The 26,714-nt window shown below is 37.7% G+C and overlaps 1 protein-coding gene across 5 annotated transcripts in view; it reads left to right on the top strand.

The window, feature by feature from the left end:
- LOC127582046 (DENN domain-containing protein 1A-like) overlaps positions 1-26,714 on the top strand; it is a 437,758-nt gene that overhangs the window by 190,201 nt on the left and 220,843 nt on the right. For all 5 annotated transcript variants that reach the window (XM_052037000.1, XM_052037002.1, XM_052036999.1 and 2 more), the window contains 3 exons: positions 22,819-22,888; positions 23,423-23,503; positions 25,677-25,730. In XM_052037000.1, the coding sequence (XP_051892960.1) occupies positions 22,819-22,888; positions 23,423-23,503; positions 25,677-25,730 (205 nt within the window). The remainder of the gene's footprint in view (positions 1-22,818; positions 22,889-23,422; positions 23,504-25,676; positions 25,731-26,714) is intronic.

The following is a 26,714-nucleotide window of genomic DNA, read 5'->3' as shown; positions in this document are numbered from 1 at the left end:
TGTAACTAATTATTTAGTCAGTGGCATGACAACTAATCAATTTAACATAGTAATTAGTATCTTGTTTTTGGTTGGCGGATCTTCCAAGGCCTGTTTCGGCATTCTGGGATAACTCTAGTAGTTATAACAGTTGTAGAAAGGAAGTGCTTTGCAAAAATTTAATTTAATTGCAAATTTTGTGTTAAATAAATGAAAGGAATTGTCCTGATCTGCATTAACCATAGACTAGCATTATCTAGCCACCTTCAGGAAAGTATAATTTTTTAACTTGGTCCTTTCTTGCTCGATTAATTTTTAAAGTATAAATTTAGAGTGATGTAAGTTTACTCACTTAATTTGAAATTGTGTTTTGATATTTTAATTGCATTTGGCACTTTTTTCAGAGTTAGCTTTTTAAATCAATTCTTTTAGAAGCACTGTAAATAGTGTAGTGAACAATTTTTAATGTAAATATTTCACTCTTAAACTATCACTGACTATGGATTTTTTTTTTGCACAATTAAAATGAGCTATTCTTCTTGAAATGTTTAGCACCCAAAATGCACAACACAGTAGCAGCCAGGAAGTACCAACGGTTGTTTACAATGGACTGTTGGATTCACACTCTTTCTGTAGGAGCACTCAAGCAGTAAGCACTCCACAGTCTGTTTGGCACAGTAGCAGTGCTCAGCTGGCCTCTGCCCTCCTGCTGTTACATGGGGCAAAGGATGTGCCAGAACCCAGGTCATAACAGAATGAGACCTGCCTGCAAATCTGCTTGTAGTTAGCATGGGGCTATTTGGCACTAAGCTGTAGCAGATTGATTTAGTTGCAATCCTTTTTGTTTAACATTTTCCATCTGGCAACAATGCCCAATAAAGACAGATGCAGAGCAAAGTTTGAGATATAGTAAATTTCGAAGTTAAAGACTTCAAAACCAATGATCTGTAAAGCCTTTTCAGATAACTAGTGGACTATAATTTTCAATTTTTATGTGTGACTGATTACAATTAATACAATCAGCTTCTTATGGGCGCTTATTCTAATATTGTGGGAGTATCTTAAATTTGTGTGCATTTGGAAAGCACACTGGACCTTCAGAAATTATTTCATCTTGCTTAAATTGATCAAGCAAAAAATTTGTTAACATGTATAATTTTTGGGTGGAATTGTTCTGTGTTACAACCAAAGTTTTATTCAGGCCCTGCATAGTATGGCCCTGCTCTGTGAGGCCCTGATGTTGTTTACTCTGCAATCTACCGCTGGTGTTGGATTAGCATTTAGCCAGTGCTTAGTGAATTGAATAGGCCTCTTCATTCTTTCCTCCTGAAAAAAAATCTCTTCCCCACCCAATGAAAGAGAGATGGGAAGTGATTCCCATGAAGAATTGTGCAGGAGTGTTCCACCACTTGGTGGCGCAACTTGTTAGCGTACAACCCACCACAATCCCAACTGCTTTAGTCTCAGGGGACAGAGTCAATGGCATTTGTTTATCATTGGCTGCCCTGTTCTTGGATGGTGCAGGGATTGCCATCTAGCATGGATCTACCAAGAAACTTGAATGCATTTTGGAAAACAATTCACATACAAGTTGTGATCAGTAATGTATATATTTCAGTGTCTCACTTGTTGAATTTCTTTGCAAATGTGATGTTCTATGGAAGTTTTACATGGCTGCCACTAGACTGTTGGAATGATGTTGTGAAGTCTAAAAGCTTTAGTGTTTCAAAATTAAAACCCAGTATGAACTTTGGTTGAAAATAACTGCTGTTCATGGTTAGCTTGGAAGAAAAAATGGGCAGGAGATTTCAGAGCTGTTATTTGTCCAGAATTGTTCTTGTGATTCTTTTTTTTAAAGAACTTGCATGCACAAGAACTTTGTCCAAAGATCTTTCTCCAAGTAGTCATGACTTTTCCTTGTTTTTCTGCCAGCACTGACTTCTATATGTTGTTTGGTTAGTAATTACCTTTGCTTTTACAACCAGAATGTGGCTTCCGGATGATTCAGTAGAGTGAAATTTTCACACCTTTCATCCAACTTCATCTTGTATATTAAAAATCACATTCATCAGCTGACTGTGGATATTATCATGGGCATGCCTGTACATCAAAATAATATATATTCTGTTACTTCTATAGTGATTCCTGGATTAATGAAATAAATCTACTTCATGTGTTTGCTCACCCCACTAAGCTGCATATAATTGACTGGATGCCACAGTGGTACAGGAAGTAGAGCTTCTGCCCCTCGGCTCCAGTGACCGGAGTTCTATCTTGCCCTCCAGTGCTGTCTGTGTGGAGTTTGCACTTTCTCCCTGTAACCTTGTGGGTTCCCCAGGTACTCCAGTTTGCTCCCTCCTCTTAAATACATGTGGGTAGATGGGTTAATTAGGCAATGTAAATTGCCCCTAGTGCTGTCTATCTGGAGCTGGCATTTTTCTCTCCCACATATTAAATACATGCCCTTAGTACGATTGCACGCTATAATCTGGGAGAATCAATGGGAATGTGTGGAAAATACGTTGAAGGGATTGCTCTGGGAGTTGGCCTAGACTCCATGGATTGAATGGCCTCCTTCTATGTTGCAAGGGAATATGGATTGATGATATGTCTCCGTAAGAGGGCTAATTCCAGTATTTAAAGCAGAAGGCTCTTTCTGTGGGAGCCAGTTCAAAAAAATATCCAGACTTTCAAAAGCGATTTGCTTGAATGCAAAACATGTTCTCTACTACCGTTTGTTTGATTTTTGCATGCATCATTGGCCTGGAGAAGATGATGAGCAGGTCATCTGCTCCCACCATGCTTCTAATGCTTTAAATCTTCACTTACCAACCAGAAGGCAAACGGCAGCAGAATGAATTGCAACCTTGATATTCCTCTCTCATCTTGGTCTCAACCTGAAATGTCAGCTTAGACCTTTTGCCTCCACAGATGCTGCTTGACTCGTCGAGTTCTTCCAGGTTTCTGTTTGTAGTTCCAGATACCAGAGCCTGCAGCCTCTTTTGCTTTCTCTTCTAAAACGTTCTGCATTTCAAATGATGCACCATCAATGGCACATTTTAAGCTTATTAAACTCCTGAGGGAAAATTGTAATTCTTAAATACGTGGACTTTCTTTTATTCAATTGTTAAGGAAATTATGTAATTTCCAAATGAAAAAAGAAATGGCATCAGAGAATTGGCAGCTAACTTGTACTCTTTATTTTCAGAATAGTGGGTGGAATCAATCCAGGGCAGGTCAGTTATAAAAATGATTATTGTTGGTAGCATCAGAGATAATTGAATTCTTTACCGAAAGGTGCAGTATAAAAAGTATCAGAAATGGATTGAAAATGCATTAAAGAACCAGAGCATGAGCTTCAAAGGAAAATATGTCATGCTTAGCCAATTTTGGTTGAATTCTTGAGAAGTAACAAAATGGTACATGAGGCTACTGCAGAGGATTTACAGATGGGAAGAGAAATTTATCTTTGGTCACTAGGACTGAAAGAATGCAGGGGAATTGTACTCGCCTCCATGTTCAGTTGCATTCAGGGACCCCGTTCGCATTGATGAGTGTAATTGGTTACTGATACTCATGCACATGTTTAGCTCGCAACTAAAAACAAATCTAAGGCTTGCAAAAGCCCTTTGATAAGATACTGCACTGCAGTCTGAACTTGGTGGGGCAAATAGCAGGCTGGTTAGAAGCAGAAAATGGTAAAGATAATTACTCGTACTGGCATTGTAGTGTACCACAGGTGCTAATGCTGTGATCATCATTTTCATAGGATAGCAATTGGAAATTCAGTTGTAGATTGAGCAATTAGTACTGGGGGAGACAGAAAGTACACAAACTTGTAGAATGGGTACGCAAATGGCAAATTAATTTCAGTATGGATAAGTATGAGATGTTACTTTTTAGTATGAACAATAAGGAGAGCACCTTCACCGTGGAAAATACGAATCTTAAACTGTCTTGAAGAGCAAAAGAATCTTTGAGTGCAGATTCACAAATCATTGAAGGTATAAGGCAGGTGAATGAAACCTAAAAGAACAACACTGAATTTCATTTCCAGAGGAATGGCATTGAAAAACAAATTGTTAAATGGTTTCTTTGTTGGTCAAATGTATTGTGCTCAGTTGTGGTCTCTATTATAAAGGGATAGAGGGGGATTGGCGAATGTGCGTAAAAGATTTATAAGAATTACCCCAGAACTTAAAGTTTCACCTATCAGGAAAGACTGAATCAGTCTGAATATATAACCTCCCAACTAAGTTTTTTGTGAAGTTTGTCAAGAGAGACTCAAAACAATGTTTGCCTCAGGATAAATTAAGGCTGAGTGATTGTAAAATTATGGAAGATAGTTTGGGTGGATATAGAGATAATGCCATTTGTGCAGGAGTCCATAAATACAAGGTAGCTAGTAAAACAGCTAATAGGAAATTCAGAAGAAACAATATGTACTGTTATTGTTTTTACCTGTACTACCTCAATGCACTCTGTACTAACCCAATGTAACTGCACTGTATAATGAATTGACATGTACGATCGGTATGCAAGACAAGTTTTTCACTGTACCTCGGTACAAGTGATAATAATAAACCAATACCAATGAACTTGCTTTCACATGGAGTAGTTTTGGTCATTAGATTGGGTGCATTAATAGGAAAAAAGATAAATACACAAAGGAGAAAGGAATGGAACAACTTGCCAAGAGGGTTAGATGAACAAAGGTGGCATGAGTTGTGTTGAGGCTGGGACAGATTTATTGGGGGCTGTATATGTGCTGTAAATATTATCTGATCTTACAAAATCTTAACTAGCAAGTATATTTGCAGTTTAGAAATTTTATATTTATGAAATACCTTTTTAACAGCAACTTTTGATTCAATTTAGTTCATTTTATAGCTATTAATATGATAAGATATAATAAAATCACATAGAAATTATGTTTGAAATTAAAATATATCTGGCAAAGTAACTTGATTTACTATGTAGTTGAAATAGAATATGCTGAAAGGATTTAGTCACACTTAGGTCAAGTGGAACAGTAGATATTTTTAGCATGATATTTTCATGGTCTAACAATGGTATACTTTGATCAAAAGATTACAATTTCTATTATATTTAATACTGTTTGAAGGTGCATCAAAAGAGAATTTTAATTTGCATCTGAAGTTACTCTCAATATTTCTCAGTTCCAATATACTAGAGTTAAAGTTTTAGGTCTCCACAAAGAGTCCCACTATGGTTGACAGCAGAGCTGTTCTCTGTCTGGCCCTGCTTTCAGTCTCAATTTATAACTTCCCAATTAAGCTTTCTGTAAACTTTGACAAGAGGGACTCAAAAGCTGTGTTTGCTTCAAGGGCTTCCTTTGTACGCCTTTAACCAGTATGATTCGGAACTAGCAGCGGAAGCGTATCTGTAACTTTTGCTGCCATCACTTCATAGATTTTCTTTAACCCTTTCAGATCTACGGTATATTGTACATCTGGTTAGTGTCATGTCAGATGTTTTAAATACTACTGACAAAACAATGAATCCCTGAGGTGACATTTACATTTTATTACACAGTTTATTAATAATGTTGCATAAGGTCACACATTCCATAGTTGACTGTTGTATATTGTTTGTCCCATATAAGTGGCTGATGAACTGAATGCAAAATTAATTTTAATATATTTATGAAAGTCCTTATGACAGTGTTCTTAAATGGATGGCAGAATGTTTGCAAAAGGCTATTGATGACTTGCTAATTCAGTGCATTTTGCTGAGACGAAGGGTGTGAAATTTTAATAATGAGTTCTGTCGACTATAACAAAAATTATGGAGTCAAATAGAGAAGAATATTTTAAGAACCAAATTTTGATGGCAAGGTCATGTTTTTCCCTCTTAAAATTTATGCAAAATCATTTACATTTTTTTTTAATGATCGCTGCATTTTTGCTCAGAAATCAAGACGGGTAGGTTGAAATCTGTTTCTTATGCAGTGAGGACAATAAAGTCCACAGCACATAGAAACATCAGAGAGTAGTAGACTTTTAAGTACAGTAAAGTCATTCATGAAAAGCCAATTAAAAACGTTGCTGACACATTTATGTTCTGGCTTCACCATTAGTCTTGCTGTGCCATTTAGAAGGGTAGGAAATCTTAGTAGTAAACCAGTCTTTTTTCACTAATGTTATATAATTATGGTTCACGTGTTTTTATAACATAAAGCCTAGTTTATTTCAGATCTTAATTTAGAATCTTTATCAATGGTCTTATTGTAGCATTAGCAACTTGCAACTAGCGTTTTCGCGTTGCAGCATGTTGTGATGGAAAGCATTTCAGTTGTGCGAAGTTTACAAGAAGAAGACAGCAGTCCATTTTCTTAGACAGCACATCATATTTGCACCAAGACTAAACTCAGTTATTTCTAATTTTCTATTTCAGTGCTTGTATAAACACAAATAAGCAAGAGCTACATAGTGAAGGAATTCTTTGTTTATTTTTTTCCTAAATAGTATATAAAAAAATTCTTCAACCTGCTTGGGTTCTTGAAGTTATGTGAATGTTCTTTTTCCTCTCGCCTCTCTATCCTATGCAAGAAGAATTTGGTTTATTTGGTGCCTCATCACTTCATTAAAATACCTCCAATAGCTGCATGCAACAGGTCACTTCTTTTGGACTGGTGTGATGTTGTTGTGTGGACAATCATTTCCATCAGAAAGCTCACTTTGGACAAGGCATCTGTGGAGGATCAGTATTCATACCCAGAAGTAATATTTCAAATCTTAAGTCCCTTTCTTTAATTGAAAACCAAATAATTGTTCTGCAGAATTGATTCATTAATATAGAATAACTAGTCCTTTGTAATAATTGCAGTAATGGAGGAGCTGAGATGCACTGAGATCCTGTATAGAAGAACTGATATGGTAGATACTGATGATACAATAAACAAAACCCACTTGGCAAAAAGCAACCAGGCATATTACGGTGTCTTAGCCTTACATATGACTGTTTATGACCTATATCGTTGTAAAATTGTCACCTTGGATTTTGAAAGGAACATTTTATCCCGTTAAGTGACTAGTGCACTCATCACAATTAAGCTCAAAACATACAAAATATTGTGACACATCACATTTTGACCTTCTCCTCCTTTTCACTATGCTGTATTTATTGGTACTTTTATGCCTAATCTTGCTTTTTGAACTTCTGAACTTAAAATCATTGCCTAGGCCTTTATTGCTTTGATTCCTTTAATGTCCATGGCATTAGTCCTCTTTCTGTGTGCTGCTCTGGGCTGTTTCAGCACAGAACACTTCTCTTCCTTTATTTAACCTCTGACCCCCCAAAAAATATGAGTTAATCAAAAGTTCTAAAGGGAGCTTAGAGGAAGGGGAAGTGTTTGGTTACAAATTAAATGTGTGTGTGTCATTGGTCATAAATTCAGGGTAGTGCTACCAGTTGTGCTACTTAAACTGCATGTGGTGAAGGCTGTTTTGGTTGTAAATTTGAAACCCAGTATATGTTCTTTGAGCTTCCTATAGTTAAGTGTGAGCTGCACCATGTTGTCTGCACAAGTGTTTCCCTAAGTAAATTTAAAGTGCCTTAACCAGATTTGGCAGGCTCAAGTTACAAGAGGGTTCAGTTGGAAGAAACTGATAGAGATTAGTGGAGGGAAATGAGATTTGGCTGCCATTGGGGAGTTGCTCCCTCTGTACCATCATGTTTGTTTTGAAGGCAGTGATCCATTTTGAATTCTGTTAAAAAAAAGTGATTTGAAGGAATTTGACTCTAAATTAGTGTCAAAATCATGTACAGGTGTGAGTCTGAGCCCAGCAAACAATTAAAGATTCAGTATTTATGGATCACTGTTAGCCTGGTTGTGCTTCGAGCAAAATAGAGGCATGGTGGGAAATTTTCTACTCAATACAGACCTTTTCCACTCTGCAAAGTCAAACGATGAGGCAGTTGTGCAGGAATTGATTTGAACAGAAAAAATGAGTTTACTGCTACAGTGTGGTGAAACGGAATAACATTTCCATCGGGTCCAAATCAGACTGTCAAAGCAGAATTCATTTAAATTCCCAATTATTTGGTTGAAATGGCATGCTTAGAATATTTCAAGGTGTGGATTTCAGATTCTGTGACCAGTGATACTCAATATAGTAATTGTTATCGTCCCAGAATAGGTAATTGGGATTTCCTGGACAAAGAATATACAATTTTAGTTGTAGCTTCCAAAAAAGCCTTTGAAAGAAATGATAGTTGTGGAGGGAAAAATATAGTTCATTTGCTATTCTTTCAACTGCAGTTCAATGAGAACTTACTTTCTCTATTTAGCAGTAACTTATATATCCAAATAATTATATATTGAAATAAAGTTACGTTATAAATGTGAGTTGTTTATTATTCTTTGCATGCATCTTGGTGGTTTACTTTGAATTAGACCCATTCGATCCCTAGCAGTAGAGATAAAGGGAGACAGATATCATTTGTTTACCCCCTCATAAATATTTGATGCTTTAAGATTTCCTGATCCCCTTTTCATGGTTGAGGTAGTTAGTACATCGAATTACCAGCAAATGCTCCAGAAGATATTCATTTAGCTGCCTCTTTTGTGTCCATTATTCATCAATTCTTTGAATGATAACCTGAAAATTTGCCAAAATTATGGAACACAAAAAGATTGATGTAAAATTAGAATAAACAAAATGTAAATTTTATCTCTTCAAGAAATGTGCAGAGTAGGTAGCCAGGTCTATAGTATTTAAGATTCTTGTTTCAACATCCTGTAGTTTTTTTTGCACTCTCCTCATTAGCAGGAGATTAGTCTCTCATCTTCCACACCAGAAAATACTCTAACTTTTCTTTTTGCTCTCAAAGAATTTAAATCCTCTCCTGTGGCCTTTGTAGTTGTAGAAGGAAGTTTTCTTCAAAGTTTTATCAAGTGTTTTGGTTCTTGTGATTTTATTTGTTTAGATTTCTTGTATTAATTATGAGTGATGCCTTTTTAGAGTGGGGACCCAGCTGTACTTCAGGGCTACATACCTAAAGGGCCCACTTGTCTATACCAGTGTCTCCTCAAAGAGCTCATGCCGTGATCATCTCTTTTTGCTATCTTCTGTCGCTGTACAACTTTTCAAGTCATGGAATGTTGCTCCCCCTTCCCCTATCCCATTTACCTTCAGCAGCAGTTAGCACTGCAGTCTTGCAGCTCCAGCAACACTAGTTCAATCCCGAATCCAGGTGCTGCCTGTGTGGAGTACACATGTCCTTCCTCTGAACCACATTGGGTCTCTTCCAGATGTTCCAGTTTGCTCTCACAGACTAAAGACATACTGGTAGGTTAAATGCCTACTCTAACATATTTATTGTAAATAGGTGGCATGAAGAATCAAAGGGGAGTTGATAGGCATGTGAGAAAATATGTTGCAGGGCTTCAGGAAAGTAAGAAGGGGGAATGGAATTGAAGAGATTGTTGTGCAGGGAGCTGCATGGGCCCAAAGGCTGCCTTCCTTGTCGTAATAAGTAAGTGGAAGACCTTGTACCATAACTCTTTTCATTATTTAACTTCTGCTTTCCACTCGGTTGCAGAACTTCGCTTTTATTCTTTCTTTTCCTCATCCCGTTCCCCGATTCTGTAATTGTTTAATTCCTAACTTTTTCCAGCTCTGATGAAAGAGAAATGTTAACACTCTCCCTCTCTCCACATATGCTGCCTGACCCACTGAGTACTTCCAGCATTTTCACCTTTTTCAAGTTTCCAGCATCTACAGCATTTTTGCTTTTCATTATTTTACAAATGTTTCACAGTGTTGAAGATTTATAAGATAAGATATCTTTATTAGTCCCATGTACACAGTGAAATGCACCTTTTGTGTAGAGTGTTCTGGGGGCAGCCTGCAAGTGTCGCCACGCTTCCGGCACCAACATAGCATGCCCACAACTTTGTAACCCATATGTTTTTGGAATGTGGGAGGAAACCGGAGCACCCGGAGGAAACCCACGCAGACACGGGGAGTAAGTACAAACTCCTTACAGACAGTGGCCGGAATTGAACCCAGGTCGACGGCCCTGTAAAGCATTACACCTGTTTACAAATATCACTGGGCGTGCATAATTATGCATCATGAAAAAGCTTGGATTTTGCTAAGCAGGGCCTGCCATTGCACTCTTTTCTCAATTATGTTGAACAATATGCATCCAAGGTCAAAAGTCAAAGTCAAGTTTATTCTCATATGCACCAGTACATGGATGCACAGGTGCAATGAAAAACTTACTTGCAGCAGCATCACAGGCACATAGCATCAGATAAGCAGCATTCACAAGAAAAACATAAATTATACACAATTTTTACAAGAAAGAACCACAATTAGAACAAAAAAAATGAAGTCCATTTTAGTGCAAAGTGATCAAAGTGGTCATGGTGCTGCTAAACTGTAGAGATTAGGGTTGTGCCAGTTGATTCAAGAACCAAATGGTTGAAGTAGCTGTTCTTGAACCTGGACTTCAGGTTTCTGTACCTCCTGCCCGATGGTAGCTGCGAAAAGATGATGTAACCCGGATGGTGGGGATCTTTGATAGGTATTGCCTTCTTGAGGCAACATCTCATGTAGGTACCACCGATGGTGGGGAGGGATGTGCCTGTGATGTATTGGGCCAAGACCACTACTTTCTGAAGCACATTGGATTGCTGTACAAGACCACGATGCAACCAATCATGATACTTTCAACAGTTCATCTGCAGAAGTTTGTTAGAGTGTTCGGTGACGTTTCGGAACGTCCTTAACTTTTGTCTGCAACCATAGAGGTGATCTTGGTGACTGAGCCTGGTCCTGAACAAGACTCTCACACAAATTTCCTTGAAGGCAAATAGTCAGATGACAGAGCTCCATCCTTCAGCTTTACTGTCTGTCAAAGTTATCAAGTTTTTTCAATGCTTCCTACCAGAATAATTCAACTATTATTAAAATGAAACGTAATATTGTTAAATTATTTAAAATAAATAATATGAAAACAAACTTAAACATAATTTAAGAAATACAGCACAAAATTTATTTATTCATACTTTCTTACAGCTATAAGATCTGGGGAATTTAGCAACTCCTGCTGTCCAACGGTGAAGCACGGTTGGGAATTCGCGTGGGAATCCTGAATTTCCAGTACATATGACAATAGATGCCAGCTGTAATATTGTCTTTGCCCACTTACAATCTTCCTAATGACCAGCGACCTAATCACTAAAATTGAATGATGAATATAATGGTGGTACTGTTCAAATGAAACTGAATCCATTTTGTATTGTTTTATAAAATCACTTGAGCACCAAAAGCAGCCAAACTTCTCCAGAATTACCAACTTTTTTGACTTCACCTGCTATGTCTGTGCCTACTTTGATGTAGTGGTTTAATATTTTTAATTTCACTAAACTGGTGTACTAACTGTTTTACTTGATTTTATTGAGTAATAGCTTATTTTCTCAGCAGTAGCAGTTTGTTGTTTGCTAAGAATTTCCCAAGTGGAATGTTTAAAACAATTTCACCTTTAACCTAAGTGATTTTTAGTGAACAAATCTCAAAGTTATTGCACATTATTCAAGAATTATTATCAGAAAGTATTTTAAATGTGGGAAAGTGTCCAACTTAAATTTTCATCGAGGACAGGGAATGCCATTTTTTTTAAAGAGTGTTATGTAGTGAAAGCTGAAGAATGTGATAATTTTATGGTATTCAGAATATTTTGTTTTAATATTTATAACATAATCAACCATTCCAGTACAGCATCCCTTAAAGAATATTAAGACTTTTTAATTAAGTGGATTTGAACATTTTAATATTTTCCATTCATTCTTATAATAGATATTTAATGGTTAAATATCTACTTTGCAGTAATTATACAGTTAAATCTTTTAAGAGAAATGTTTGTAGAAAATTCGTAACTTGTAAAAGCATACAGGAATGTTCTCTCAACAAAAATAGAAAAGCACTGAATGTGCAAGGAGGAAGAAGTTAGAAAAATAGATTATATATAAAAAAAATTGTATGTAAGAGCACTGGTGCTAGGATGCACAAAAATTATTGTGCAGCTAAAGGCATCTTAATTCCTGTGTGTTTTTAAAATTGATTTACAATAATTATAATTATCAGTTTTCCTGTTTATTTTTTCTGCTGTTCTGCTCTCTGGCAGAAGTGATACATGTAACATTAGACCACGGCTAAACTTCTGTTTGATGGTATTTCCTATTCTAGGCCCCTGAGAGATTTAAATCACCATATTAAAGTTACTGCTGTTGAAAAGCATTTCCCAGGTTATAACTTTTTTTTGTTGATGTTGACACATCCATCTGATCCATTTTGAATGAAACATATTTAACACCTGGACTTCTCTTTCATTTTCTGCTGCTCATATATTTACCAAGTACTGATTTTTTTTTCACCTCATGATTGGACAAGTTACATTGCAATCCAGATTTGAAGGTTGCTTCAGGTCTTAATAGCTTTACTTAATGGACCACTACAGGAAACTCTGCTGGCTGAGTAACAAGATAACATTCAGCTGTGAAATCTGGTCTCCCAATAGAGGAAGTGGTTGATCTTTAAAGTGACGCGCACACTGAGATTGGTTTATAGACCACAGCATTGGCGGTGTTTGATATCTAGTCAATCAGAGCAGGAGGTGCAGTAAACTACACACGGGAAAACAGAATGACAAGGAAATAAAAGATGCCACTGCTGGAAAAGAACCAGCTGATCACAACTGAAGAAAGCTGCTTTGTTTAACACATCGCTGTCCTTTCTTGAGAAATTTTCTTGTCATGTAAAGTCAAAGATCCAAGTAAAAATTCATTTCAATAACACTTTTATAAAATAATATTATGGTTATAATGTTGGGGACTTTTGAATTCTTCCTAGGAATGATCACTATTTCACATTTTTTTGTACTTCATATTGCCTTGAAAGATAATTCTGTGACTCAGATTTACAGAGGTGCTGTTTTTATTATAGTAATCAGGCACTGCTGCTGTAAATGGATTCAGTTAATTATTTAGAATGATTTTTCAAGTCAGTGTTTCATCGTTGAATAAAGCAGAAAATGGATTTGCACTGTAGGTTCATACTCTGAAAAATAATTCTATCCACAGAGAGGGAAAATAGTATCAAAGCAACATAACCAAAATTCTTGTTTCCAAAATGATTTCAAACTTTGTATTTATTCTTTGAACAGTATAAATTTTGGGAAGAGAGAGGTAAGGGTGAGCAAGGGGAAAAGGACCAGCATGATCTGGAGTGGTAGTAATGCGATTGTGTAGAATAGTAATCTTGAATGGATGCATTTGGAATGTCAGAATTTAGTTCAGAAACTGAAGGAAAGACACCTTCCACAGCCTCAGGACATTCCAGATCATTACACAGCTGAAGAAGCACTTCTGAAGTATTGTCAATGTTGTAATAATTATTTTTTGCATAGTGAAGTCCCACAACCAACAATACGATAAATACCACGTAAGGTGTTTTATTGATGTTGGTTGAGGATATAAATATTAGTCAGGACATTGGGGAGAAGGCTTACGTTAATTAAAATAATGCAATAATATGTCGCATATCCACCTGAGAAAGCAGGCATGGGAAAGTTGGTGGTTGTGCATGAAGGCAGTGGAAAAAGTACAGAGGAGTACAGCTAGAGGGAGAAGTGGCGGAAGAGGAGTAGAAAAAGACCCCTTTTGAAGGTTTTGTTTTGAGCTTTCACAATGGGAGATAATATTTAAACTTTTTAACATGTAAATGAACATTCATTCTGCTTGGGTTAACCCAGGTCACTGGTAAGAGTATGCTTTCAAAAAAAAATCTGGTGTCTCAAAAATGAACCTGAACATGGATATTGGCACACAATTCAAATGTGGAGAGAGGCAGTGGTTTTAAGAAAGGGCTTGTCGAGTAAAGTCTGAACATTTATTTTCAATACTATGTCGGCCTCTGGATCAGAATCATATTGGGGCACTTGAAAGCATATTGGAACACTTCCCTGGGCTCGTACCAAGCAAAGTCAATCAACTCAGGAAAGCCTGCTTAAAGAATGGAGGGCACTCAACTTCTGATGGAACTACAGCCACTTCTCACAATAAAAGCAAGATAATTTTGCTGAGGGAAGATGCAGGAAGTGGAGGACAGTTACTTTCAAATCAGAATCAGATTTATTATCGCTGACATATATGACATGAAATTTATAGTAATTTTGTCTTTGTGCTGTACTGCGGCAGCACTCCAGTACAAAGACATGAAATTACTATAAATTACAAAAGTAAATAAATAGTGCAAAATAAAAAGAATGGGTTCATAGACCATTCAGAAATCTGATGATGGACAGGAAGAAACTTTTCCTGAATTGTTGACTGTGGGTCTTCAGGCTCCTGTACCTCCTCCCCAATGGTAGTACTGAGAAGAGGGCATGCCCCGAATGGTGAGGGCGCTTAGTGATGGATCCTACCTTGTGGCACCGCCTCTTGACGATGTCCTTGACGGAGGGGAGGGTTGTGCCCGTGATGGACCTGGCTGAGTCTGCAACTCTCTGCAGCCTCCTGCGATCCTGTCCGTTGGAGCCTCTATGTCAGGCTATGATGCAACCAGTCAGAATGCTCTCCATCATAGAAATTTGTAATAGTCTTTGGTGACACACCCAATCTCCTCAAACTCCTAACAAATTAGAAATGCTGGTGTGCCTATGTACATAAAATTAATCTCAATGTTTTATAGTAATGAGGTCACCAGGCTTGATCGGCAATGGAATTACCGAGTCTTCTCTGTCTGGGATAAGTATTTGTCCCATTGGACAATCTTGTGTCTAATAGGATTTCCTTGCTGTTCAGCAAAAAGCAAAGTTGTGCAGGTGATGGTGAGAATGTTGTTTAGATAGGTGAAGGGAGGGGCAATGGTATTGGTGGTGGGGTAGGGTAACAGGTAGCATAAAGTTTACAGAATGAATGTCAAAATGCCATATGCATATTTTGGTGGGTGCACAGTGATATCGGAGGTAAGCATACAACAGTGCCCCCTACTTTGGGAGGTCAGGCTTGCAGCAGAGCCGGTGATAAGAAAGAAGTCAGCAGTCCAAGGTCAGATCTACTGAAGTTGCCCTTTATGTGCCATTGGTAAACTTTTGTCCAAGAGCCTAGGTACTTTCAGGAACCAGAGTTTGAGCTTGTTATTTTTCCAAATTGTCACATGTTGGTTTGAGAGATCTACTAATTCTAAAAGTACAGTACAATGGCTTATGGAAATCTGAAAAAAGAGTCAGAAACTGCTGGAAACACTCAGCAGGCCAGGCAGCATCTGCAGAATGAGAAACAGAGTTAAGGTTTCAGGTCGATGACCTCTCGTCAGCAATTTACTAATTGCACTTGTGCCTGTAATTATGAGGGTATTTGCAGTTGGATTGGCTGCATTTTAAAGCAAACAGGAGTGTGAGTCCTTCTGTTCAGCTGTTAAGTGTAATCTTTTCCACATGCTGTAACAGGATTTCAGAGTTTCTTTCTCATCAGCCCCCCCACCCTCCCCCCACCTGCCCCAAATGATTTGCAAACAAGCTGGAGGGCACAGTTTTGAAAGCTTTTTGTGGTAAAGTTTCAGATGTTTCAGAGCTCTGTGGGGGTGCTGCTTGGATGAGTATGTGTTGAAAGAACCTGTGGCCTTCCAAGCTGGTGATTGGATCCATTTCAGTGGTGGCAGATCCAGTTACATGTCCCCCTTGATGTCCTGCAGAAAACAACAGCATCGGCTTCCTGAACCACACTGCAATCGCTGAGCGTTAATTGGTGAAGCCATGTTTCTCATAAGGTGGCTTGATCACAGAGCATTAGTTACCCGACCCACTCCTGTGTGAAGTCCAGAGTTTGAGTTGCTAGCCAGGAAGTGAATTGTGCTAAATCTTTTATGTGGTGCCTGTCTGGAGGGAGAATTTTAGCATTCTCCCCATATTTTTATAAGAAGTGGACATTAAAAGGATGTTACTAACATAGTATGGATTGCAATATCCTTATAAATTATATTTCCCTTGGCAGCTGCAGCTCAATAATCTTTACGTAAACAGCAGTTGGTTTATTTGAAAATTTCAAAACCGACTGGATGTCTAATCCATTCTTGCGTCTCTTTCTATTACAAAAAATTGATGGAGACTTGAGACTTACTAATGACAATTGATGAATACTTATAAAAGGTCAAGAAAATTTATGATGTTGCTTGTCATAATTTGGAGCAACACTGCATCTTGTTCCGGGCACTCTGGTCAATTGGGGCAATTTATCTCCGATCAAAATCCTGAGATAAATGAGATATGTAATCAACTTTCTCCAGAACAAAACTCCAATAATATCGTGCTTTACTGTAAGGGGAGGGTCTAGAGATCAGGTGCTAGTGCAGACTTACTGTGTCAAGTGAGCTGATACGTTTGATAACTGGAATGTGAAACTTTACTCGAACAATGTTACTGGATTTCAATCTCCAGATGGGAATTATATAATTCAGAAAAAGAAAAGGATTCAATTCTTCTTAGACATTTAGGGAGAGTATATACGTTGCAAATTGAGAAGATTATTCTCATTTATACTGTAGTTTCTGGAGATGTTCAGACTATAGGGAACAGTGAATTAGAAGCAGTGAGGTAAACAGCAACCAAGAAACAAAACTTTTAAGTGAGCTAGAAGCTTTGATGCAAAATCTTTAAGAAGAATCAGAAGATGCAGAATGAATTTAATCTTTTTGAAATAGGTACTGTAAGTTTTGATAATAGAAATACTGGAAATTTCAGTTGCAGCAGAAAAATCAGTTTCTTCTTCATTGGTCAAGTTCCTTCTTGATCAGTATCATCTTTCTAAACAAGTACTAAGTTAATCCCAATTAATAAATGTGCTTAATGATCGATTGGCAAAGATATTTGCTTAGAGCTGAAGTAAATTAACTTGTAAAATTTGAACATTAGCCAGATTGTACCGCAAAACCCCAAGTAATTTGAGTACAAGAAATTTGCACATAACGTCTAACAGGCTGTTACAGGGAAGTGACACAGCATATGTGTTTCGTCTCCCGTGGCATTGCTCACGGTAAGTTATTTGCAACAATAGGGGTGCTGTAATCATGTAATATAACATATTAGCATTGGGCAACAGACTTGCATTGAGTGAATCTATCAAATTTAGTATTTATTTCATGGCGTCAGCTTTTGACCAGTGGTTTGAATGTAAACATTCCGTTATTTTTGACTTTTTTATCCAAAGACATGTTATTCCAAGCTGCTACCAACTGTTACTTATCATTCTTTTTGCCTGTAATGGTTTTCAAGCTGTGGAAGATGTTAAGCAATGTGTAGCAGATTGGACAAGTGGGAGGGCTAGCACATTGCAGAAGTGTGAGAAGTACAGGGGCATTTCTGCTTGATTGAGAAGCTTTCCAGAATTTAGATAACGTTCAGATAGCTTCATAATTGAATAGATTTGATTATGTTTGTTTAAACAACTGAAGTAATCGTGGATCAGTTACAAAGTTCTTTCTGATTGTTTACATGGAGCTGTCCTGCTAAGTGGTACTTGTAGATTACAATTTTTCAAACTGAATTCTGCTTTACATTGAAGGTTAATCTGTGAAGTGCTGCATACATTTATTACTGTGAGTAACAGCTGCTTGAATAATGTGGCAAAGAAATTCACTTGGTTGGCGTTGTGAATATAATCTGAACCATACGGGTAATATGTCTTTATGTCTTGCACTGTACAGCTGCTGCAAAACAAGACATTTCACGACATGTGTCAGTGATAATAAACCTGATGCTGATTCTTATTTGAAGAGCTCTTAAGAAAACTCCACTTTTCAATATTTCAAGTAGGAAATTTGTTTGGGGTTTGTTTGTGTGGTTCATGGGATGTCCCCGTAAGTTTTCCCACTGGAACTTGAAATTGATCATTATTTCTGCTGATCTCTTTCTCCCAGCTACTTGGCTGTATTATATCTAAACTGCTGAATTAATCAAAGCACTTTGGATTGAGTTGAGAAAAGAATTCTCCTGAATGAGGAGTTGACTTTACAATGTTTTAAAAACTTTGTTTCATTAATTAGAAATTTTCTCTGGCTGATGTTCAGGAACATTTGTATGTCAGTAAAGTATCAGCTTTTCTCTGTTGCTGCCACTTGTTGGGTCGGTGCGGTTCAAGCTTCACTATAGACTGAAGTGTTTAATTATAGCTGACTCTTTACATGTAAGTTCACAAGGAGGTCCACCCTGTCTTTCTGGGTGGGAAGAAATCATGAAAAAAAAATGTTCAGCAGGTCAGGCAACATCCATGGAAAGAGAACCAGAGTTAATGTGTCAGATCAAAGACCCTTGGTAAGAACTGGAAAAATATAAATTTTATATTTAAATACATAAATTGTTTTCTCACATTTCTAGTTCTGATGGTCTTGGACCTGAAACATTCCTCTGTTTCTCCTTCCACAGATGCTGCCTGATCTGCCTGGTGCTTCTGGTATTTTCTGTTTTTATTTCGGATCTTATAGCATCAGCAGTTTTTAATTTTCAAAAGAAATAAGTTCTGTGGAGCCTCAGGAGATGGGGAGATCTTAAACACTTTTTTTGCATCAGTATTTACTCAGGAAACTGGCATAGTGTATATGGAAGGAAGGGAAACCAGCAGTAGTGTCATGGAACATATAGAGATTAAAGAGGAGGAGGTGCTTGCTGCCTTACAGTGAATAAAGGTAGATAAATCCCCCGGGCCTGACAAGATATTTCCTTGGACCTTGAGAAAGACTAGTATAGAAATTGCAGGGGCCCTGGCAGCCATGGGTGTGGTGCCGGAGGACTGGAGGGTAGCTCGTAGTTCCATTGTTTAAAAAAGGCTCTAAAAGTAAACCAGGTAATTACTGGCCGGTGAGCCTGACATCAGTAGTAGGTAAATTATTGGAAGGTGTTCTGAGAGATCGGATATACAAGTATTTGGACAACCAAGGGCTGATTAGGGATAGTCAGCATGGCTTTGTGCGTGGTAGATCGTGTTTAATGAATCTTGTAGAGTTTTTCGAGGAGGTTACCAAGAAAGTCGATGGGAAAAAAAGGCTATGGATGTTGTCTACATGGACTTTAGTAAGGCCTTTGACAAGGTTCCACATGGGAGGTTAGTTCAGAAGGTTCAGACACTAGGTATCCATGGAGAGGTTGTAAACTGGATTTGAAATTGGCTGTATGGGAGAAGACAGAGAGTGGTAGTGGATGATTGTTTCTCAGACCGGAGGCCTGTGACTAGTGGTGTGCCTCAGGGATCTGTGCTGGGAACTTTGTTGTTTGTTGTCTATATCAATGATCTAGATGATAATGTGGTAAATTGCTGATAACACTAAGATTGCTGATAACACTAAGATTGGAGGCGTTGTGGACAGCAAGGAAGGCTTTCAAAGCTTGCAGAGGGATCTGGACCAACTGGAAAATATGAGCCAGAAAATGGCGGATGGAAATTAATGCAGACAAGTGTGAGGTGTTGCATTTTGGAAGGACAAATCAAGGTAGGACATACACAGTACGAGGAGTGCGGAGGAACAAAGGGATCTGGGAGTTCAGATACATAATTCCCTGAAAGTGGCGTCACAGGTAGACAGGGTCGTAAAGAAGGCTTTTGGCATCCTGGCATTCATAAATCAAAGTATTGAGTATAGGAGTTGGGATGTTATGGTGAGGTTGTATAAGACATTGGTGAGGCCAAATTTGGAGTATTGTGCACAGTTCTGGTCACCTAACTATAGGAAGGATATCAGTAAGATTGAAAGAGTGCAGAGGAGATTTACTAGAATGTTGAGTTACAGGGAAAGATTGAACAGGTTAGGACTTCATTCCTTGGAGCGTAGAAGAATGAGGGGAGATTTGGTAGAGGTTTACAAAATTATGAGGGGTATAGACAGAGTAAATGCGAGTAGGCTCTTTCCACCTAGATTAGGAGAGATAAGTACGAGAGGACGTGGCTTTAGGGTGAAAAGGGAAAGCTTTAGGGGGAACATTAGGGGGAACTTCTTCACTCAGAGGGTGGTGGGAGTGTGGAATGAGCTGCCATCTGACGTGGTAATTGCGGGCTCACTCTTAACTTTTAAGAATAAATTGGTTAGATACATGGATGGGAGAGGTCTGGAGGGTTATGGACTGGGTGCAGGTCAATGGGACTAGCAGAATAAAGTTTTGGTACAGACCAGAAGGGCCAAATGGCCTGTTTTCTGTGCTGTAGTGTTCTATGGTTCTATCTGGCCACTTAAATTATCCAACGACAAGCAAATTAGGTCATTAAGTCACTCATTTTTTGTAAGATTTTGGTGACAACACTGACTGGATTTATTGGACATACAATGTGTTAGGAACTCCTCAGGATGCTGTATAAATGTCAGTTCTTTTTTCAGTTTCCAATAGTGAATTGATATTTTAAGCTTTGGTTGCTCAAGGAGCTATGTAACAAAATCATTTAATTAATATTTAATAAATCATTATTCGGGTCTAGAAAATAAAAGGATACTAGAAATTTTACCGTCATTGTCAGCTCAGTTTAAATAGGGATGATTAACTACTAGCAATTCTAAATTGGGTAATAACCTGGTTGATTTGGCCTGTCTAGCCACTCCCCATGCACAGGCTGTTTGGAAGTTTTGAATGCTCTTCTGCAAAAGGCTGTTGAGTCATTTTAAATCTGAGATTGCTAGATTTTTATAAATATAATGAAAGCAACCATCATGATAACGTAGTAACACTAAAACCAAAAAGGAGAATTTTTAATGTTAGTAAAAATGCTGAGCTCCAAAATTCATGTGATGCAAACATAATCTTGCACACATAGCAACTGGGAATATGAGGCGCAGGTTGGTACCTGGAGCTGGCCAATAAATGGTGAGGTAGTTTCATTGGGCTGAATGTCCTACTCCTGTTGCAGTTAAAACCTGTAGCTTCATTGAAGTTGGACACAGAATGTGCATCACTAAAATATTTAGCAGTTGCTATGTGTGCAAGATTATATTTATATCACATGAATTTTGGAGCTCAGCATTTTTACTAATATTAAAAATTATCCTTCATTTTGGTTTTAATGTTCCTATATTACTATGATGGTTACTTTCATTCTGTTATAATTATCTCAAAATTAGTTGCCAAGGCCACAGCTTAACTTTCTGCAACACCAGCTGCATCCAGCGTTGATACCAATTTAGTTATTATTATAAAAGGAGCTCTTTCTTGATTGCAGGGACGTTATCCCTTTGCACATTGGTTCCAATTTAAATACTGTCATTTTCAACTGAAAAGCACATTCATATCAGAATTGATAAGCATATTCATATTGGAACAAGTGTACTCCACCAAACACTGGTTTCAAATCTATCTTGCAATTTTTAAATAAATATGGGAAATACTTAGTGGGTTAGGTGGCATCCATGGAGAAAGGAACAGAGTTAGATTGATGGCCTTTCATCAGCACCGACAACCAGTGCCATCAAGTTGATACATTAGCTGTTTTTCTTCCCCTTTGTTTCATTCCCCCCCCCCAAATTCTGCCTTACCCACTGAGTACTTCCAGTATTTTCTGATTTTATTTAAGATTTACAACATCATGCAATTTTTTTCTTTTTTATCAGTTGTGATTTTAGCGATTTCTTTAATTTGTAGCTGCAGTGAAGTTCTGTTCCTTCTGTTCTGTGGAATGGTAAAATATACTTGGACACCCATGACTTCCATCGAGCACTTCAGTTCCCAGTCTTGGCTTTGCACTCAGAGCACAAGGGCCAAGTCACACTGGGATACTGTTACATACCTTTTCAAGCCCAACTAAAGGCTTGCAGTGCCAGAGCTCTGGGAACAGTTTGATTGCCTGATTTCTTGGCTGAGCAATGCTTTGAGAAGACTCACTAAAGAAACAAATAAATGAGGCCAAATCTTTTTTATAATAATAGATTTTTATTGTGAAGTATGATATGTATTTAGTAAATAAGATTCTGCTTCGAAGAAAGCTCACTTCTTGGTCTTAGCAATTTTCATCTTATTTTTAACCTTAAATATTTTAACCAGGGAACATGGTATTCAGTTTGATAAGGAATATCTATTATGTATACCAATAACGGATGCTTACATTACACTGCACCTTATGCAGTACATCACATTTAACAGTATTGGTTAAACTTACTGTCCTCATGAAGGGTCTCGGCCCAAAACGTCGACTATTCATTTCCCTCCATAGATGCTGCCTGACCTGCTGAGTTCCTCCAGCATTTTGTGTGCGTTGCTCCAGATTTCCAGCATCTGCAGTCTCTCTTGTGTCTCAAGTTAAATTTACTAATGTTTTCATTGCTACTTCTGGTAACTTTATTTGCATTGAAGTAACCAATTCCTACCAACCACTGGGATCAATTGCAGCTCAAACTTTGCAACATGTGTGTTAACAGTCCAGTTACCCATCATGTGCAATGCATGATGTTTGTCAGAGTCAAATGATCTTTCAACATGTTTTCCAATCAAGTGCTGCAATCTAGTCAATCTCTTAGCTGTGGGAAGGAGCTTCTTCAGTTCCTGATGAACAGACTAAAATTTGTAACACCGTTAAACTCCGTTCCAGATTAACTTATATGATTGTATGCCTTTCAAAATATATCAATTCTATGGCGATTTGTTGTTGAATTTCCAAATTCTAAGCATCTAAAAACATTTTTATGACAAATGCTTGAAGTTTGAAAATGCCTTTTGGAACTGATTATCAACAATGCCTTAATGGTCTCTAAAATTAGAAAAACTAAAGTTACTCTTATTGTTTCCTACCTCAAGTTAAGGTGGTGCCAGAAGTAACGCTGACTGTGTGTTTATTTTCAGCTATTTACCTTGGTTTGAAGTTTTCTACAAGCTTCTGAACATCTTAGCAGAATACACTGCCAAAGGCCAGGTACTGTATTTTGATAAATAATTGTAATTGGTGCAATTATTAAAAATAGTTCATGGACTATTTCTAAAATTAATCAAAATTAATAGTTTCTTCTAAAACTTTTATCTATAAAAACATTATTTTAACTGTAGTAATTTTCAATTCAGTTTTGAAAATGCAATTTTTAAAATCAATATTGTAATAATAAAGGAATTGTTATCACACTTCAGAATCCGCTTTTGCATATTTTTGATATAAATTAATTCAAAACTTTGGTAATTCTGTCATTGGTTTCAAGCTTGGTTAATATCTTTCATTTTATTGGTTTATAATTTAATAAGCTGTTGCATGGAAAAATAAATACAAGCAAAAAGAAACTTTTCTCAACTTCTGTCACTTTCCTGATTATTGTCAGAGAAGCAATTTAACTTGATACTAGACAACGTCCTTCCCTATAGTTCAATCTTACAGAAATGCCACTTATTAAACTGTTCATAAAATTGTGAGTCTTTTTTAGAGAGTAGTAGGTAATTTTGTGTCTGTGGAATGTTTCAGGACTGTCAGTGGAAGAATTTACTGCATTTACTGTACTGCATTGTTCCTCCGCAACCAGGTGAACCCGTACAGTTAGGTGTGGTAAGTGGAATGTACTGCTGTCAAGTTAGTCCTGCACTTTTATCTTTACACTCTGCTCCCACAACCCCAGTAGAAGGCAAGTCTCAGCAGTTTGGATGCCACTTCCAGACTGTGGGCTCATAGACTTATTGTATGGCATAGAATGAGGGCAGATTTGTACAGGACAGGACATTGCTTGCAGCTGCTCCTGCAGGGAGATGAGAAAATATTTAAAGCTTTGAACTTATTAGAGTCTGAGACTGGATCCGTACCTCTGGGCTCTTGTTTAATTTAACATGTTATTTATCTAACTTCTACCTTGTGTAATTCATATACCCATAGAATGGGATTTGCTTTTCATACGTGCATTTGCTTGTTGTGTGTAATTGAATTGATTTTAATATTAGAAAACACCATTGTTTTCATAACTATTTATTTACTTGCTAATTCATATATAATCACATCAAGTATAGTAATTGTAAAATGAGAAATAATTGTCAAATTTGGCAATGGCCTTGCATTGCAAGAATCTGACGTTACTTAACATGTAAAGATTTTGCCCATCTCCAACTTTTCGACTGTTAGTCACCTGTGACATACTCTCTACACAGATTGACATGAATCTAAACAACTTAAATCATCTGTTACATTCCTGGTCAGTGATAACCACTAGCAGTTGACGTTGAGCAGCTCCTTCGCTAAAGTTAGTCGACAGGTAGTGGTTGTTTGTCCTTGCCAGGTCATTGGCTGGTTGTAGAGATGACCCAGCTCACCAAGCAGAGATTTTGTAGACCCAGTATGCCTGTCTGACCTAAAGAGCAAGTTGTCTCGGAGGCACTGCCGTCTGATGGGATAGTTCAGCTCATTTCAGGCATTTTGTTCTTGTGGTTCAAAAGAATGCTTCTGGTCTGCCCTCTGCTTAAACATTTCATGGGCAATGGAGCAGGAAAGGATATCAAAGAACAGCTTATGGATGGCTTTGTTTCCTTTAGCTGTTCAGTTGCTGTGGGAGCATTTGAACTGAACAGCCAGACAGTTGAAATGGAAACAGATGAAAAAAGTGGTTTAACATTTTTGAAGCATTGTTTGTTCAAGCCTGGGGTCGAAGCCAAGTCTGGAGATGGTATTTCTGAGGATCCTAAATTGATGAAGGACCTTTGCAATTCACTTTGTAGAGATGCCAAATCTGCTGGCTTTTAAGCAGAAGATCCAGGCCAATTGTAGTTGATAGCATTAAACTGAAAGGTGCCCTGATGGAAATCTGATTTTGCATTTGTACAATTTTGTTGAAGTGTCAGATTTTGGCTGCAACTGCAGAAGCCTGGCAGATGTAACACAGTGCATTTTATTTTTATATATTCACCCAATCTTATATTTGCACTGACAGCACTATCTTTATACTGTGGAAACAGGTGTAATGTTGGGATTTCCACATGTGCATAATTTAATGAAGAAATCCTGTAGTTAATGTCAGTGGTTCATCCCTTCTCTACAGGCTGACTGGTTATGCAACCTTCTCTATCCTATCCCACGTAGGTCAGGGAGATGAAGATCTTGCTGTAAAAGAAAAATCTGAAAATATAATGTTTGTTGCATTGAATGTGTTTTTTATGAACATAATTACTGCTGAACAAGTTCTCTGACCTTAGAAAATAATTTTATTTTAAGTGTTTTGTAATTCATTCCCCCATTTCAAATGTAACAGGTTTTAAGATTTTTTTGAAACATTTATGTTATTTCAGCTTCTACCTTATTCTTCTGTGTAAGAAACAATTTTTATTTAGCTAGTATGCTATCTGGTTGGTTATGACATCATAACCACGAGATGGCAGGGCCCCCTTTGAACTGTCCCTTGACAACAGCAGATGTCAGAATAATGGAACTCCATGCCTCCGATGTATATGGGCAATGTTCATGAAATTCAGCGATGGATCCTGCCACTTTGCCAATGCATGCAGTCTGTGGCTTTATACATTGGGACTCGAGAACTACTGTCAGTGGTTCCACACAGTCAGTTCTGTTAATGTAACTAAATGACCTCTAAGTCTCTGCAAATTTTCATGTTATTTTTCACTCCATGGTGTGGCATATACACAGATTGTATTAAAGCAGATGGCACTTTACATGCTTTATACACTTTCTGCAAACATTATGTTAAGAAAATGGTTCTAAAAATCTCTTTTTCTTTTGGCAGCATTTGTACTTTACTACACCTAGTGACCAAGAACTTCCTAGCATACCAGAAAATGTAAGTGTATATATCTAATACTCCATGGGTATAATGATACTATAAACCATGATGGATCATGAAGCATGCAGACTTGGGAAGTAATGTTTCCTGTGATTTGATCTACCAAAGAACTCTCTTCCCATCTCCTCCTTTCCCGTGCCCCCTTACTATTCTCCCTCCTCTTCTCTTCCCCCTTCCCCCCCACCCCAAGGACCTCCTTGTCCACTTTCTTTCTCTCCCCATCTCTATTCCTGTTCTTCCCTTTCTTCAAATATCCCTGTCCCCGGCAACACCCCTTCTCACCTCCTCATCATCTTTGGCCCCGTTGCTCCCAGTTCTCTCTGCCTCCTGTCATCAACTCCACCTTTCTCCATCTCTGCTCAGAGCCACTTTTGGCCCTGCAGAATACTGAATTCATGTTTTTTGGCTGCAGCTAAATCAACTTCCTATTCCTGTCTCTCTGCAAGTGAAATGTGTTTATTGTATTGTGGATTTCAATCATTGTTCTGTGCAAATGTATCAGTTGCTGCTCAGAATGTTTGCTTTTGTTTATTAGAAAAACAAACAGCCAACAAGATTTGAGTTATTAATGTGAATATATTAGGGTAGTGACAGTAACAAATGGACATTGTCTTATCAATCCCTCAGCTGCAGTGGATTGAAAGATACGGTTAGTGTGGAAGTAGAATACTTCAACTTGAACAATGCTCAAATTAGGAAATCTAAGTACAGAGTATACAATAGCCATCAGGTCCTGACTTTTCCAAGAATGGGCAGCTCTACATTGGAGACCACACTGGATTCAAATATCGGTTTGCAGGTTTTTGATACTTTATCTTTTTTGAACTTTAGTGCATGCTTCACATTTCTTGTTTTTTCCAACTTTTATGTTAAGCTATGATTGCTGACAATATCTGCAACATATTTCTGTATTTCCTTATGACATAGAAAGAGGCCATTTGCCCATGGAATCTGTGCTGGCTCACAGAGCAATCCCATTCC

Source organism: Pristis pectinata, chromosome 23 (genome assembly GCF_009764475.1).
Source record: "Pristis pectinata isolate sPriPec2 chromosome 23, sPriPec2.1.pri, whole genome shotgun sequence".
NCBI lineage: Eukaryota > Metazoa > Chordata > Chondrichthyes > Rhinopristiformes > Pristidae > Pristis > Pristis pectinata.
The sequence above is the reverse complement of the archived record's forward strand: the minus strand, read 5'-3'. Positions and strand labels throughout refer to the sequence as shown.